We start from the raw sequence: 14,241 nt of genomic DNA, 5'->3' as shown, positions 1-14,241 counted from the left end.
ATTTGGCAGGAAGATTATTTTATTCAGAGATAGCTCAGTGATTTTTTTTAATGTTATTGAGGTTGAACAGACATTTGTTTTTCTTCTCTCAGCCTTCACTACATTATCTGTGATACTAGTACTACTGAAAATACCAAACATTGCCATTGTGTTTTGGTGAACATTTGGGTTTTTTTGGGGTGTGATATTTGTTCCATCTCCTGGTTCATGCCCTGTTTTTATCCATGCTACACTGGGATATGCTGGATAAGTCAGTTAATCTTTCTGATGTTTACACCTATTGGGAAAGTTTTAAGGATTAGTTCCTTCACTGGAGGAACCTCAATTGAACTGTGCCATAGAATGTGAAAATTTTTCTTTGTCTAAAGATTATATGCTGCCCTTGACTTGTCTGTGCATGCACGTGCAAACGCCTTTCCACACGTAGATCTAAATAATCTTAAAATAATAGACCCTTGAATGGTGTAACTCTAACAACGCTCACTCCATGTTCATAATTCATTCCATGTAAATGCATACAGATCACTCACAATTCCCTTCAGGATAACCACAGCCTGGTAGGCATTTACTTGCTACATCAATGATTTTTAGAGCATGTTTACTCAAATGAAAATATATTGGCATTTGTATTAAGAGTGTCATTATAAACTATTACATTAAAATCGCTAATCACGCTAATGTTGAGAATCATTGCTAGATAACTGTTCAGTCATTAAAATATTTTAAAAGGGACTTTTGGCCTCAATATAAAAATGTTGCAGTATTACATGTGGGTTTTATATTTTTGCCTCCAGAGCATTAAGGAATTTCTTCCATCATGCTTCATCTCTTTGGGGACTTCTTAAGAAAAAAAACCTCAAACCAACCAAACAACCAAAAAGACCCCAAAACCCAAACAAACAAACAAAAGCAACCAAAAAAACCGCACCAGATGACCCAACAAAGAAAACCCTAAAGATTTGCATACAATTTCTTCATTCTGATATCATCTGTGTGTATATCTGCTAATATGTCATTTTATGGATTTAGGCTTATTACTAGCTTACGTTTTCTGTAGCTCTCCCAGATTTCTCACAGTCTCCTTCATAATGGTGTTGAGATGTTTAAAGCAAATTGCGGATAAGGACTGTTACATTAGAAAATGCAACATACGCTTATGTTGTCTACATTCAGTGTACCAAAACTTTAATTTTTGTATTAGATTTGTGAGAATGAAGCACATAGGGTGCATGTATATTTGTGCCTACCCCTTCAAGGAAAAATACATGGGTAGATTGTTTACTTTTTTGTTGTTCTGTAGAGGACATTGCTGAAATGTATGTAACTTTTGTTTTTTAAAGAAAAAACGTAACAACTGAGATCTTAATGAATAAATCAATAAAGTATCAATCAGTACTTTTCATTTCTGAGCTGCTCTCCTTACCAGATGTTTCTACTATTACTCATGCTTCTCTAGCTATTTCTTACGTGGGGGGATAAATCTTAGTTTAAATTTATTTCACCAAGACAAAAATGTAATTGCAACACATTGGGATCAATACAAACTATATAAGAAGCCATGAATTATTTTTCTAGCCCACTAGGTACTAATATCTGGGCATTGGTATCTCATGAAATACTAGAATAATTTTTCTTCCGGTGAGTAAGTAAATATTTCAGCACAGAAAGAAAAACATCTTTGTCTTTTCCCTCTATTCATTTGCGTATGAAGAATATTTTTTGACCCTTCTTTCGCTTTTTTCCTCTCAAACCCATCAGTCATGATCTTTTGTACTAGATGCGCACAGAGTAGTAATGCAGCTATGGTTTTAATATAAAGGAGTACACACCTGCAGAAATGCATTGGATTAGAGAAATTATTTTACATAAAATGCCTTTTTCTTACTGAAGAAATGAGGGCTAGATTTGTAAAATACCTCAGCGGATCACGAACGTGCTAAAGATGGACTTCTGAGACCATTCGATAGTTTAGGAATCTCTTTCAGTTGTTGCAAGGCTTCCCCCTCAGAATAGTTATTTCTGCTACTTCTCTTTTAAAATTCTAAATGCAAAAAAAAATTGTGAATCAAATTAATGTTTGATAACCTTTCACATTGCAAGGTCTGTTTTTACTACTATTCATACAGTGCCGGAGCAGTAGGAACAATTCCTTAGAATTTAACTGTTGTGCTTGAAACGTTTTTTTCATGGCTTCCCCCCACGTAGCCTGTCGCGACGCACGGTTAGTTGGTGGGCGCTTTTACCTGCGCGTGGGTATGCGGGAAGGTGAGCTGGTATGTTTTTCAGTTTAGTTTTGGTTTGATTTTCCCAGGGTTGGAACCATTTCAGTTCAATGCCAGTTTAGGTCAAAAGGGTTTGCCAAGTCCCGCTGGGTTTACATGGGACAAGAGGTGGAAACAGTCAAATGACAGGAGATGCGTGTGCAGCACGGGGCTCTGGGAAGGTGGACTTCATCTGCTATCTCTTGCTCTTCTGTATCAACCTAGGCATCAGTGGTGTTTCTAGTTTTTCATTAAGTCTTTTGAGATCTGTAACACTGCACTAAGGAAAAAGGTATGGAAAAACCTTTCCACTGGGGTCTGCAGGGGAGATGCAGAAGCCCGGCAGAGGATTGAGGGTTCAGTGAGGCTCATGCTCACCCGTGGGTAAGCGATGCGATGAGACAGAGATGTGGACGGAAAGGCTGTGACATGCTGCTGCTTTGCAGACCTTGGTGAACACCAATGCTCCCTGTAACCAATGAGGCTCTACCTTAAACTGTCAGGTTTTTGTTGAACCATTTATTCCGAATTGGCAGCCAGAAATATTTTTCTTGATTCAGTTTCCATTACAGTTCAAATTGTATAGCAGTCGATATGAATTCCGATTCCATTTTGATTTATATCCAAAGACTTGATAAAAGTGCAAGCAGTTCTGAAAAAGGAAGCGAAAGCACGCGCGGCTGTCTGCTCTGCACGTTGTGAATGAGAGCCTGTAGCTCACTTGGTTCGTGATACAAAATATTTGAAAATACACATATGCCGGTGTCTGATAGAATCAAGAAAATAAAAGTAATATATTGAGTATTCTGTGACAGATCATTCTTTGATTAATTTTGGGTTGTACGTATGTGAGTACTCAGGTAGATTAAATACAAACTAGAAAGTTACTTCCATAGTTAAAATATTCAGAAATATAAAGAACCCTAAATAAAACCTTAGAAAGGATACAATGTCTTTTCAGAGGAGAATGTCTGCAGCAAACACCTATATGAATTCAAGTTCCGAATATTATTGAGAGGAAAAAATACTACTCAATTGCTGTCATTCAGTAAATATTACTTCTGTAATAGCAGAAAAAAATCTTGTGATTATGCACCATGTTGAGTGGTGTACAACACTTCAAATCTGCTGCGTAAACAAACCTCATCTCTATTTGTCTAATCTTTTATATTTTATGTGTTGTTTAGAAATTCCTTTTTATTTCAGTTGCTTGCAATCAAGTACATTGTTAGGAAATACCTGCTATTTTAAGAAAGATTTTAAAAGGGCTCCTACATGCAAAATAAGGTCCAATGTGAAAGCAACTTTATTTTGTGTTCTTTCAGAAATCGGTATCGGAATGGGAGCTGCAGGGTGAGCACTAGTGGAAAAAATGACCTTATTTATTTATTAGCAGTTGAGATGTTTTGAGAGTTTTGTACCACCGATCATGGATGCTGAGGGTTTAAAAAAAAATTTATTTATTTATTTATTTTTTTTTATCAGGATCACTTATTTCTATTCTATGAAGTATCATAGCAGATAACATGTGGTGGCAATGAATTAAACAATTTTTAAATGACCCCTGTTGTTATACTGGAAGAAACACTTGGATTTAAAGATGCTATCTATTATTTCAAAAATACACTTTTCTTTTTTCAGCGTCTTGTTGAAGCTGCAGAAGATGCTTACCTGAAACATGAGTTTGATGCTGACTTACAGGTAACTAATAATTATTTTCTTAAATATTTATCCTCATAGTATGCTGAACAGTTTATACAATAGTTTGCTGGAAGAACTGCTGTAGAAAGCCAAGCATGTGCGTAACAGAAGGATGCTGATTACAGAAAACGGAATTAATGAAGGCTGGCTCAGTACTTTGACAGGTTATGCATTTAGTGTTTGTGTGTTGGGAGCCCAAGCAGGTGGATTTTGCTCTTTTAGAGATTTCATTTAAATTCCCTGCGTGTTTGCTTAGGTCAAGATTTTTAAACACAGTAATTAGCAGCATGTTTCATCGTTGCAGTGTACTGGCAAGGAATTGTTCTATAGAGAGTTGAATTTGCAGATGGGGTGGGACCCACAGGGATGGGATTAGTATGACCTTGATTTGTGCAAATAGTTTGCATTTGGATCCGAGTCTGAGACACTATTTTTTCACTTACCTAGGAGCCCTTGGAGCCATATCATTATTGTCTCAAAATGTTGCCTTTAGGAATAACACAGGAGGGAGAAGCACTATGGCAGCTCACAGTTAAAAATGTTTAAAAAGAAAACCTTTGCTTAAATAAAACATATAATTAAAAAAACAAGTTAATTTAGAAACCAAGTAATCTCACCTGAAATGGAAAGTGTAATAAAAATTGTTACTCAAGACTGAAATGAGTAAATACCTCCTTATCTATAATGAATTCCTACATCCTTGGTTTCTTGACTGCCATATTAGGTGGAGTTTTGTTTACTTTGTCTCTAGCTCTCCAGATTGAATTTTAAAACCTTCTGTGAATATTTGCCGTATGTCTTTTTAAATTTTGAGGTTGAGCATTAAGGGAAACAGACTTTGTCCCATACATATATCTAAGAGATACGCAGATCTGCAAGTTCTATTTTCAGATTTGACTATGGTTACTTCCAGTAATCATAAAACGTTTTATTTTATTAAAAATATATGCAAATTACTGATTTCTGTGCAGAAAGGGGAAAAAAAGAGTGAACTTTTCAGACTAAGGATAAAAAAAAATGAGTTTAGAAGGCTACGATACTGAGCTCTGTCAGCCCGTGTTGGAGTAAGGCTAAAATGAGCGCATTGAAAGTGATAATTCCTATTATTGTTGCATTCAATGAATGCTGGCTTCTGTATTCAAATGTTTTAGAGTTCTGTTACATTCCAGCCTTGCGGAGGTGTGCTGCGTTTTATTTTTTTGAACTTTAAGCCTTGGAGAAATAGGAGTTATTGTCTGAATAAATCAGAAACACACTGTATAGAGATTTTTTTAGAGGTCTACAGTAAGTGCTTTCTCACTGCGGGATAGTTCTCACTTTGACGAAGTCCTTCATTTGCTGAGGCTTTGAAGATATTAACGCTTTCGGGAAGGCAGTTAAAAGCCATTTGTGTCAGCAGCATTAACAGGACAATCAGATCTTTGTGTAGAGCTCGGTTGTTTATTACTGTCACGGTCCATTAAAGCTAATCAATTGTTAATCTTGGTTTCAGCGACCCCTTTGCAACCCTTGCTGGGTGATTGTTGTTCTTTATCAAAAATCTCATAATACCATCTGCTCAATATAAAATAATGGCCAGAATGATTTGATAGTGTACATTCAAGTGGAGGGGGACAGAAGGCTTATATAATGGACAGTGTATATAATTCTGCTATCAAAGAGGAATTTTTTGGCATTTGTATTGCCTTGGCTGACGTGTGGAAGACAGGATTAAATGCTTTGAATTAGTGGTATGTGACACAGCACCGGTCTGTGCTCTTTGTGCTTGGATATTCTGGAAATTCAGAAAGCACATAAAACAAGAGCTTTTGTGCTTTTTATTGGTCCAATGTCACCTTCGATGTCTTGAGGACAGTATAGATAATATTGTGTCAGAACATAAAAATGATATATAAGGGAGAAATAAAATTATATTAATATTTTTATTGTCTGTGAAAAAGCACCAATTTAAAGAAAATAATAACTGGAAGTTCATCTTTTAGACTGCTGGTATTCTCTTCGGCAGTGCTGGAACTGTATTATTTGGTTATGCTGGACCTGATCCCTTCTGGGCATTTTTCTTAGTAACATCATTAGTTTTGTCCTTAGTTATTCTATAGGTATTCTAATCAATATACTGTAATGCCGTATAATGGTCTAAGCGCTCAACTGTCTATCCCTGGACTGAATCTATTGGCACCACCAATAAAAACCTTTTAGTTATAAACATAAATAAAATTCCCAGTGAATTGAAAGAAATAAATCAAAATGGGTGATATGATGTTTAACTCATCAGCGTTTTATATTGCACATTTGAGTCATGGTCGAACTAAGAATTGGTGAGAGATGACTTTAAAGATTTACCCTACAGTATTTGAGCTTTGGGAGATTCTTCTTTCTGTTAGGGATGTGAATCAAGAGCTGCAGTTTTAGCAAGTTTAGAGGAAATGACCTTCTAAATGTTACTTATACTTCAACCTTTTAACTCAGTCCAGGATTCTCTCACCTGGTGGGTATGGTTTCAAGTTATTCTGTTATATAAAGACTCTCGTCAAATTGTTGCTAAGTGAAATTTACTGTCGTTAATCATACCCAACAATGTATTTGGGGATATAAGATAAATTACCATTTATATTGCTACAGCAAGTTGCCTTGTCACAATATTTCTGTAGTCTTAAAGGATCGGTCATCTTGCTTTATACTGGACGCTGTCTCTGTGCTTGCCTCTGTTTAAAACGAAGTAATTCCCTCTGATTTTGTGGCTTTAACATGATGAAGAAAACAATATAGATGCCAATTGCCAAGCACGGGCCCAGCCAAGAGTATTGGATGTTATGGGTTTTGAAGTGATTCGAAAACCACCTTTTAGTTTTGTTGGCTTAATTGTTTGCCAAAGGAAAACTTTGGGGAAAAGATTAAAAAGAGGGTAAGAGCTTCTGTTCGGAGGTGATCTATTTAAAAGCCATTTCAAATAATTTATAATCGTTGTTAACTGAAATTTGGTCTCCTGATTGTTTACTTCCTTGGTGCTTGAGTATGTGCTTCCAGAGATACTAGCTGCCTTATGATTCATGGAAACACTGTGGTGGAGTTTGTGTTCAGACCCCTGGAAGAGGCTCTGAAGTGAAAAACTCTTCCCTGTCATATACCTAAGATCTTGTTGCGTGTGCAGCTGTTCCAACCACATAGGTTTAGAGGATTTCTCCTGCCGCCATATTTCCTCAAACCTCTAGAAAGTGGACAGATTTTGTTGTGTAAGAATACACCGATGTGATAGCCAGCGGCTGCTCGTACGCAGTCCCTAGCGAGGTGGTAAAGCACGCTTAAGCTGCAGTCGTGTGGTCTGCGTTGGCACCTGAGCCCTCTACAATATCATACTATTTATGTGGTCGTATCTGAGCCCTTAGAATAGAAACGCATAGAGTACTCTTACCACCCGAACAGAGTGAGGATAAGATCTATTATAGTGTTGGATTATTTCTGGTTTTCGGTAATCTCAGGAGGTGGGTGCTTAGCTGTGGAACTGATGCTTGAGTTCTCAGTGGAGCAGTAAAAGTAACTTGCACTTTGTTTCTTACAAAATTAATTTTACGATCAATAAAGATTTATAATGCTTGGTTCCTACCCCGGTTTCATACCTCTGACCCTAATGACAGGAGGTAGTAATACAAAATTTTGCTATCACTACTGGTTCATTTGCTGAACAGTTTCATTATACACACACATTTGCAGGGTAGTTCTTTTATTTTCTGTGTGTTAATTAAGTTCATTAGTTCACTTGCCTTATATTCCAGCTGAGTTTTCTCTGCGTGTGAGTGATGTGATAATAAAAAAGCAAGGTTATTTCTTTTTAATAGAATCAGGACTAGTGCATAGTTGATGTCACCTGAATTACTAGATATTTTCTTTTTGGATTGTGGTAGTTTGGCTGCCTATATAAGATAGGAGAGGTTCAAATGCCAATACTTTGAGATGGTTGACCTTATTTCAGTTTTACATCACAAGACGAGAAGAGGATTAATCAAATGGTTTTTAGGAAAGGATTACTTACTTTTAAGAATACTCTTAAAGTTAATTTAGTGGGATAAAAAAGGAATAATAGTATGAGGCTGCTTTTCTTTTTTTTTTTTTTTTTTTTTTAGATCTATAACATATGGCTGAGTCTTAAGGAAGAGGTTTTCAAAAGCAGAGTTAGGTACCTGTCTGCCAGATTTTGCTGGCTATTAACTCCTAATTGCATTTCGTGTCCTTGAAAATCTCATCCTTACTATTGGAGCATATATGATGGGTATAGAAAAAAATTTGTGAAATCAGCAGACGGATAGTTAAGGATTTTCCAGTGGCTTACACAGGTGAACGATGTACTTTTTAATACACACTTAATGATTTTTGAAAGTCTACAAAAGGTGAGACTTCAAAGGTTTAAGGAGAAAGCAAAAGAGGGTTGGGGAACAGAATTAGTCCAGTTCATAAACTCTATAGATTTTGGGTCTAATCCTTCAACTGTTAATATTACTAGATTGCTGCCTTCCATGGGGAGCTACCTGACTTGTAGTGATTTTGAAACTCAACCGCTAGATAGAGAGCTTAAAAATAGACATAAAAGTGAAACTTAAATTGCTGCTACTTTTTTTTTTTTAAATTCTGACCTAAATGTTCATTTAATATGATGATACTATGCAAAAATGTATAATGGATTGTTAAATGCTTAGGTATTTAATTAAAATTTAATCAAACAGATAGTAATTACATTGATATCAGTTACCGGAAAATACAAGGATAAAAGATAATTGAGAATAGCTATTGTACATAATCTTAATAAACTCCTATTATAACACGTGCATTACTTTCATGTTAGTATTTCAGGAAAGTCTGTTTGTATATGTATTATCTCACTAATTTTGAATGAGGCACATAATGACTGGATTTACAATCTATTGGTATTAATATTTTTCTGGCTATTAGAATAATGTCCACAAGACTGAAGTCAGCTCTTGCAGGGTTCTGAACATCCACAATGGAAAGGGAAGTCTGTTGGACTTCAAGCACTCAGGACCACTGACTGAAGTGACTTTTTGAAAAGTGCATTTAAAAGAGCCGTGGAGCATCTGAGGTTTGATCTGCTTCATGGATTATATATTCCAGCTGCTTATTTTCTCAATCAGACATCGGTCTTTCTAAACTTCAAGCCTGGAAACCTAATATGAGATCTTCCAGCCTAAATTCCTTTTTAGACTTTCTTTGAAATATTTTGCAGACCAAAGTGCTCTCAGCTATATTTGAATGGGATCTGGACAGGGTACCTGTAGCTTGTAAGGAGCCATGAGGAAGAGATCCTTAACTTGCACCAATCTAAACTGTTAACTTTTCATGGCCCTGTTCAACTCTTGCAGAAGTAGCCAGAAACTCTTGAGACTTTATAGTTTATTTAGTTTTAAAATCTGCTTCTGGAGCTCCTTCCTGAGGTGCCTCACACAGGACCTCAGGACTTGCAGTCAAGGGGCTTTTCGTTGTGTTCCCCTAAATCTTGGGATACTGCAACAGGTTCTTCTGTATGGTTACGTGCATCCAGCTGAAGGCATGATTCGGATACGGCTATGATGTAGAAATGCTACCAGGACCTGTAGAAATCTGGTTGTTACTCAGTTTTCTGGACAGTTTGCAGTTCTCAGTACCGATCAAAAGATAAGGAGATTGAGGAAAGACAGTAAGCGTAGAATTTCAAATGTTGTTAAACACCAACAGCAACAACAAAGCCCCAAACTCTGAAGATTTACACTGCAGTTGGAGGGCTAAGTGGAAGGAAAAAAGAAATAGAAGCATGAGCATCTAGTGAGTTAGTGAACTACAAGACACAACAGGACATGTTTAAATGATAAAAGCATCTGTTAGAGTCTTTATTTGGTTTTAGTTTTTCCTTTATTAGTTCTTTTTTCTTTCAGAAAATGCCTGTGTACTTTTTTTCTGAAAGAAAAAAGTTTCAGCATTGCAGTTCTTAGTTTGGTATTATTCTTGCTGTTTTCTGTGAATTCAAATTCAGGACTTCTCAACTGCTTTAATACCAGAACTGCAACAAATTGACTTCCAGATTTTTAGCTCTAAGGGTAAGCCCTTTCAGTGGAGACCACTTTAGGTTGTCTACTGTTTCCTATTTATTTGCTGAGGTTGGGAAGAGGAAAACTGAAATGACTATGAACTACAGAGATATAAGTGAATTCAGATGTTACTAGCTAAGAATTCTCTAGAATTGATGCTCATCTAAGGTACCCTTCAGAGGAAGACTTTCACATGGCTTTCACTCTGCATGCACGGCAGGGATTAAGTATCAGAAAGAGAATGTAGAGAGAAAAAGGGGCCATGCACCTTTTGGGTTATTCTAATCTCCAAGATATTATCTGTTTTCTTCCTTTGTGGTAAGTGAACAGGAGAAGAGAGTTTTATGAAGCCAGGGGAGGAAAAAAAAAAAAAAGGCTAGCGATATTTTAGTTCATCTTCTAATGATGAAGATTAACTTCATTATTTTTTTTCACTTTGGAGTTTTGTAGAATATTTTTGAGAATTGAGGGAAAGCATTTGCCTTTTTTTAAAAAAATATGTGTAATTTTCATTACTTCCCCCCTTCTGCACATGTATCTTTCTAAGAATTTCTAAATTCTCTCACTACAAACAAATCAGACATAAATTACTAGAACTATTCTATGTTTATGTGTGTTCATAACTTCTATCGACAAGAGTGAGTTTGATAGCTAAGCACAGATATGCATGGAGTTTAACTGTCTGAGAAGCAAAGATGCAAGAGTTGATTTTTTTCAGCTAATTTGTAATTTCTCTGCTGTAAAAAATTGTTTGTCATTTTGGTGCCATCCTGCCCTATATATGGGAGCTGTCAAAAAGAATAGTAATTCTTTGCCTATTTAGTTGACCAGTTATTCTGTCTACGTGGGCCTTGACAGTAAAGCTGAACTGAAAGCTATGGTCTGAATTTGCTATTGCAAATAACGTGCTCTGCTTCTGAGAAAGTTTGGCACGGAGCGCTTGGTGATTCATTCTTCTGACTGCAGATATAGGACTCATCCTTTTGGTACCCTTAACGGGTTAGACTCATTAAAGAGCTACCAGAAATAGTTTTCAGATAGTTCTGGATTTATTCCTGCCTACCTCTCTTGTGATAGCAGTCGCTATCTGAACCGTGTGAAGAACACACTATAAATTCAGTTCTGCCCATCGAATAGGGACACAGTGCTTTTTGCCTGGTGATATCTGCTGTAAATAATTACAGAAATCTGAAACCTGGAATTATCAAAGAATTGTATGATTGAGCAGATAACTTTGTCTTCCTGAGATTTTTCCTTTTGTATTTATTGTGGGGTTTTTGCTACCAGAAATGAGAAGGAAATAACTTTCTCATCCCATGAGTGTTTTCCAAATTTCAAGTTCTCCCATTGAACATTAAGAATACCCCAAAGCTTTTCCTGAACAAGAAAAACCTCCACTTTGGAACGACTCATAATCAAATAGGTGGGGCTCTCAGGATATGAGAAACCTGTTCAAGTTGCTTCTCCAGTGAATATTACATTATTTATATAATGTGAAACAACTGCAGCAGAAGAGTTTGTGAGACACTGAGCTCAGAAAAGCCTGATGGATGGGGCAGTCGCGTTGGATCTCGGAGGCCCTAGTCTGAGTTTCTGTTCTACTCGATTCAGAGGATGGATTTGAACTGCAGTATAAGACTTTTCCTCTCTGGCACAATTCTGCAAAAGAGAAATGTATTTTCCAAAACTAAGAAGAGTCACAGGTCAGGTCTAACAGCAATAACAAGATGGAACAGAAATTAGTTACATACGTATAATACATATATACAGGTTTTCCTTTCCCATGCTCAAATCATTAAGTATTTCCAGGTTGCTGCTTTTATGCTCTTCGTAAGCATCTTATAAGAATTAGAGACGTGTTTAAAAGAAATAAAAGCTGAGATTCTTGCATATTCACATAAATTCACAGGTTAAGGTTATAAGTAAAACAGAAGTTCTCATTAAAATAGTGATAAAACTCGGTGTTTGCAACACGGAATTCTTTTTTTTATTGTTTTTGCAAGGCAATTCTTTAACTTACTCCAATAGAACAGATAGAGGAATAAGCTAGTATTGTTCAGATAAAGGGATAATGATGTACCAGAAGGAGCCAGTCATATGAAAACAGATTTGTTCACTTTCGAGCAGGAGAAAAAAATAAAAAGGAGACGTTATGAAATGAACTTTTACCAGAAAATCAATAATAATACTTAATGCTGCAGCCTTAAAATTAGATTGAAATTTGTCATATCAAGCTGGGAGTTAGTGTCAGCTTGTGAGAACTTCACTCGAGGCTTCAAAAAATTTCCTTTTTCTAAATGCCTAGCGTTCCTTCCAAAAACGCCCAAACCACAATAGCTTCTGCCAATGTGATTGCCTTTCCCACACAGTCAAAATAGCGTGTGATCCACGCCTGCCACCATTTATAATTGAGCAGTCGGCGTCTCTCCCTGCATTTCAAAGCAGGCTGTGGCTTGGGAAGATGAGCACCTCCTGGACATCAGGTCCACTGGTCTGGGCAGGGATGTAAGAATGGGCAGAACAAGTTAAAGGAAGCAAGGGGAAACTGAGGTTTGTGAAAGGAAGACTGTGGAGGATGCAGGAGAAAGCAGAAACAGTGCAGTAAAAGGTGAGGTGTCAGAAGACTGTAAAGTGCAGGAAAGAAGGCTGGAGAAGGAGAAATGACTAAATAACGTGTAAAGGCAAAGCTGTTAAGTGTTAATACCTTTGTGTTTCAAGAGTACTGACAGTAATCTTTTTGCAAGTCTCTCTAAAGCTGTTACCTTTGCTTATAGTGAGGCTAAAATGGAGAAACCATTTTCAGCTACAATTAAAAAAAAAAAAAAAAAGGCAAAACCCTCTTTCTTCTATCCTCTTCTGTGTCAGGTTAGGCAATTATATAAACAGTAAGAAGCTGCCTGACGTGAGCTTCGTTATAAAACAAAAGAAACCTTCAGCGAGAACGAGAGTAAGTAACATTCAAATACCATTTAAAAATGGGTTTCAGAGAAGTTTGGCAAAACAAGTGTGCGCGGAGTGAGGGAGGAACGCTGCATGGGAGATGAGGAAAAATATCACAACGTTATCGAAAAACATATGTTCCTTGAGATTGCCATAAACCTCAGAGAAACTTATCTTTCATTGTCAGAGCAGACAGAGATGACGCGTTTAAAAACATGTCTCTAGTAGATGTTTATGGGACTGTCAATTTCCAGTTCTAACTAACCAAGGACGCACCTTAAAAGCCAGCGAAAAGGTGCAATGACCATGCAAGGTGAAGTTGGAGTTGCCAATGCTTAATGCTTGGCGTATTGGTGATAGCAAACAGGAACGCGGCATTAAAAACCACTTCATAGTGGGCAGTCGCTTGTACTCGCTTGCCGAGGCTCGTGGCCTAGAAATTGGTGATCATCCCTCTCTTGGGGGGGGGAAAAAAGAGAGCTCGTCACCTTCTGAAAACTCTTTCTAATTAGCTTTTAACTTTCTGCTGCAGAAAAGGTCAGCTACTCAGCAGCTCGAACTCCGAGCCCCGGGCCGTTCAGCCGGCTATGGCTAGCAGCAGCCCTGCCCTCCGCACTGAGCGGTTCCACGCTGGGACTCAGGTTTGCTCGTGCGCTCCTTTAGTCCTGTCAAGCTCTTGGTGAACGTTTCAACAAACCGACTTGCCTTGGTTTAAGCGATGCTGAAGGAAAGTGGCAGTTCTGAGGATTTTGATCCTACCAAGATTCATTTTGAAAAACGCTGCTCTGGCTCAGCTTTCCTTTATCTGTGGATGTTCTGTCTGTATCCGACAGCACAGGGAGGAGGTGATGTACAGAGATTGTTGTTTTCTGATTTGTTAAGACTTCTACGCCTAAGATACGCAGCACAGTCTATCATCAAAGCCGGTGTTTGAGACGTGCGTTTTGCCAGTCCCATGCTTTCTGAACTGTCTGGAAAGTATATTTTAAAGAATCTATTTGAAACTTCTATTTAATTCTGTATCTACTCGTACGTATTTTGTGTCTACATTTAGTTTCTGGTACATTGAGAGGACGAGATGCGAAGGTGCTTAGAGGAGCAGGCAGCGCTGGAGTTAATGTTTGTATTTATAAGGCTCATTGGTCAATGATACTGAGCTCTCCTCCAGGAAAAAAAGATCCTTAATTCACTCTTGCAAAATTCAATGCCCTATTGTTCTCACTTTTCTGAAGTCACTGTTTATAACATTGCTCTCCTTTCCCCTC

General features: G+C 37.3%; 1 protein-coding gene across 1 annotated transcript in view; it reads left to right on the top strand.

The window, feature by feature from the left end:
- CACNA2D3 (calcium voltage-gated channel auxiliary subunit alpha2delta 3) overlaps positions 1-14,241 on the top strand; it is a gene marked incomplete at its 5' end in the record, with an annotated part of 465,227 nt that overhangs the window by 140,397 nt on the left and 310,589 nt on the right. Inside the window, one exon of the mRNA XM_082487543.1 lies at positions 3,903-3,962. Within this exon, the coding sequence (XP_082343669.1) occupies positions 3,903-3,962 (60 nt within the window). The remainder of the gene's footprint in view (positions 1-3,902; positions 3,963-14,241) is intronic.

Source organism: Vanellus vanellus (genome assembly GCF_965231255.1).
Source record: "Vanellus vanellus genome assembly, chromosome: 9".
NCBI classification, from domain to species: Eukaryota; Metazoa; Chordata; class Aves; order Charadriiformes; family Charadriidae; genus Vanellus; species Vanellus vanellus.
The sequence above is the reverse complement of the archived record's forward strand: the minus strand, read 5'-3'. Positions and strand labels throughout refer to the sequence as shown.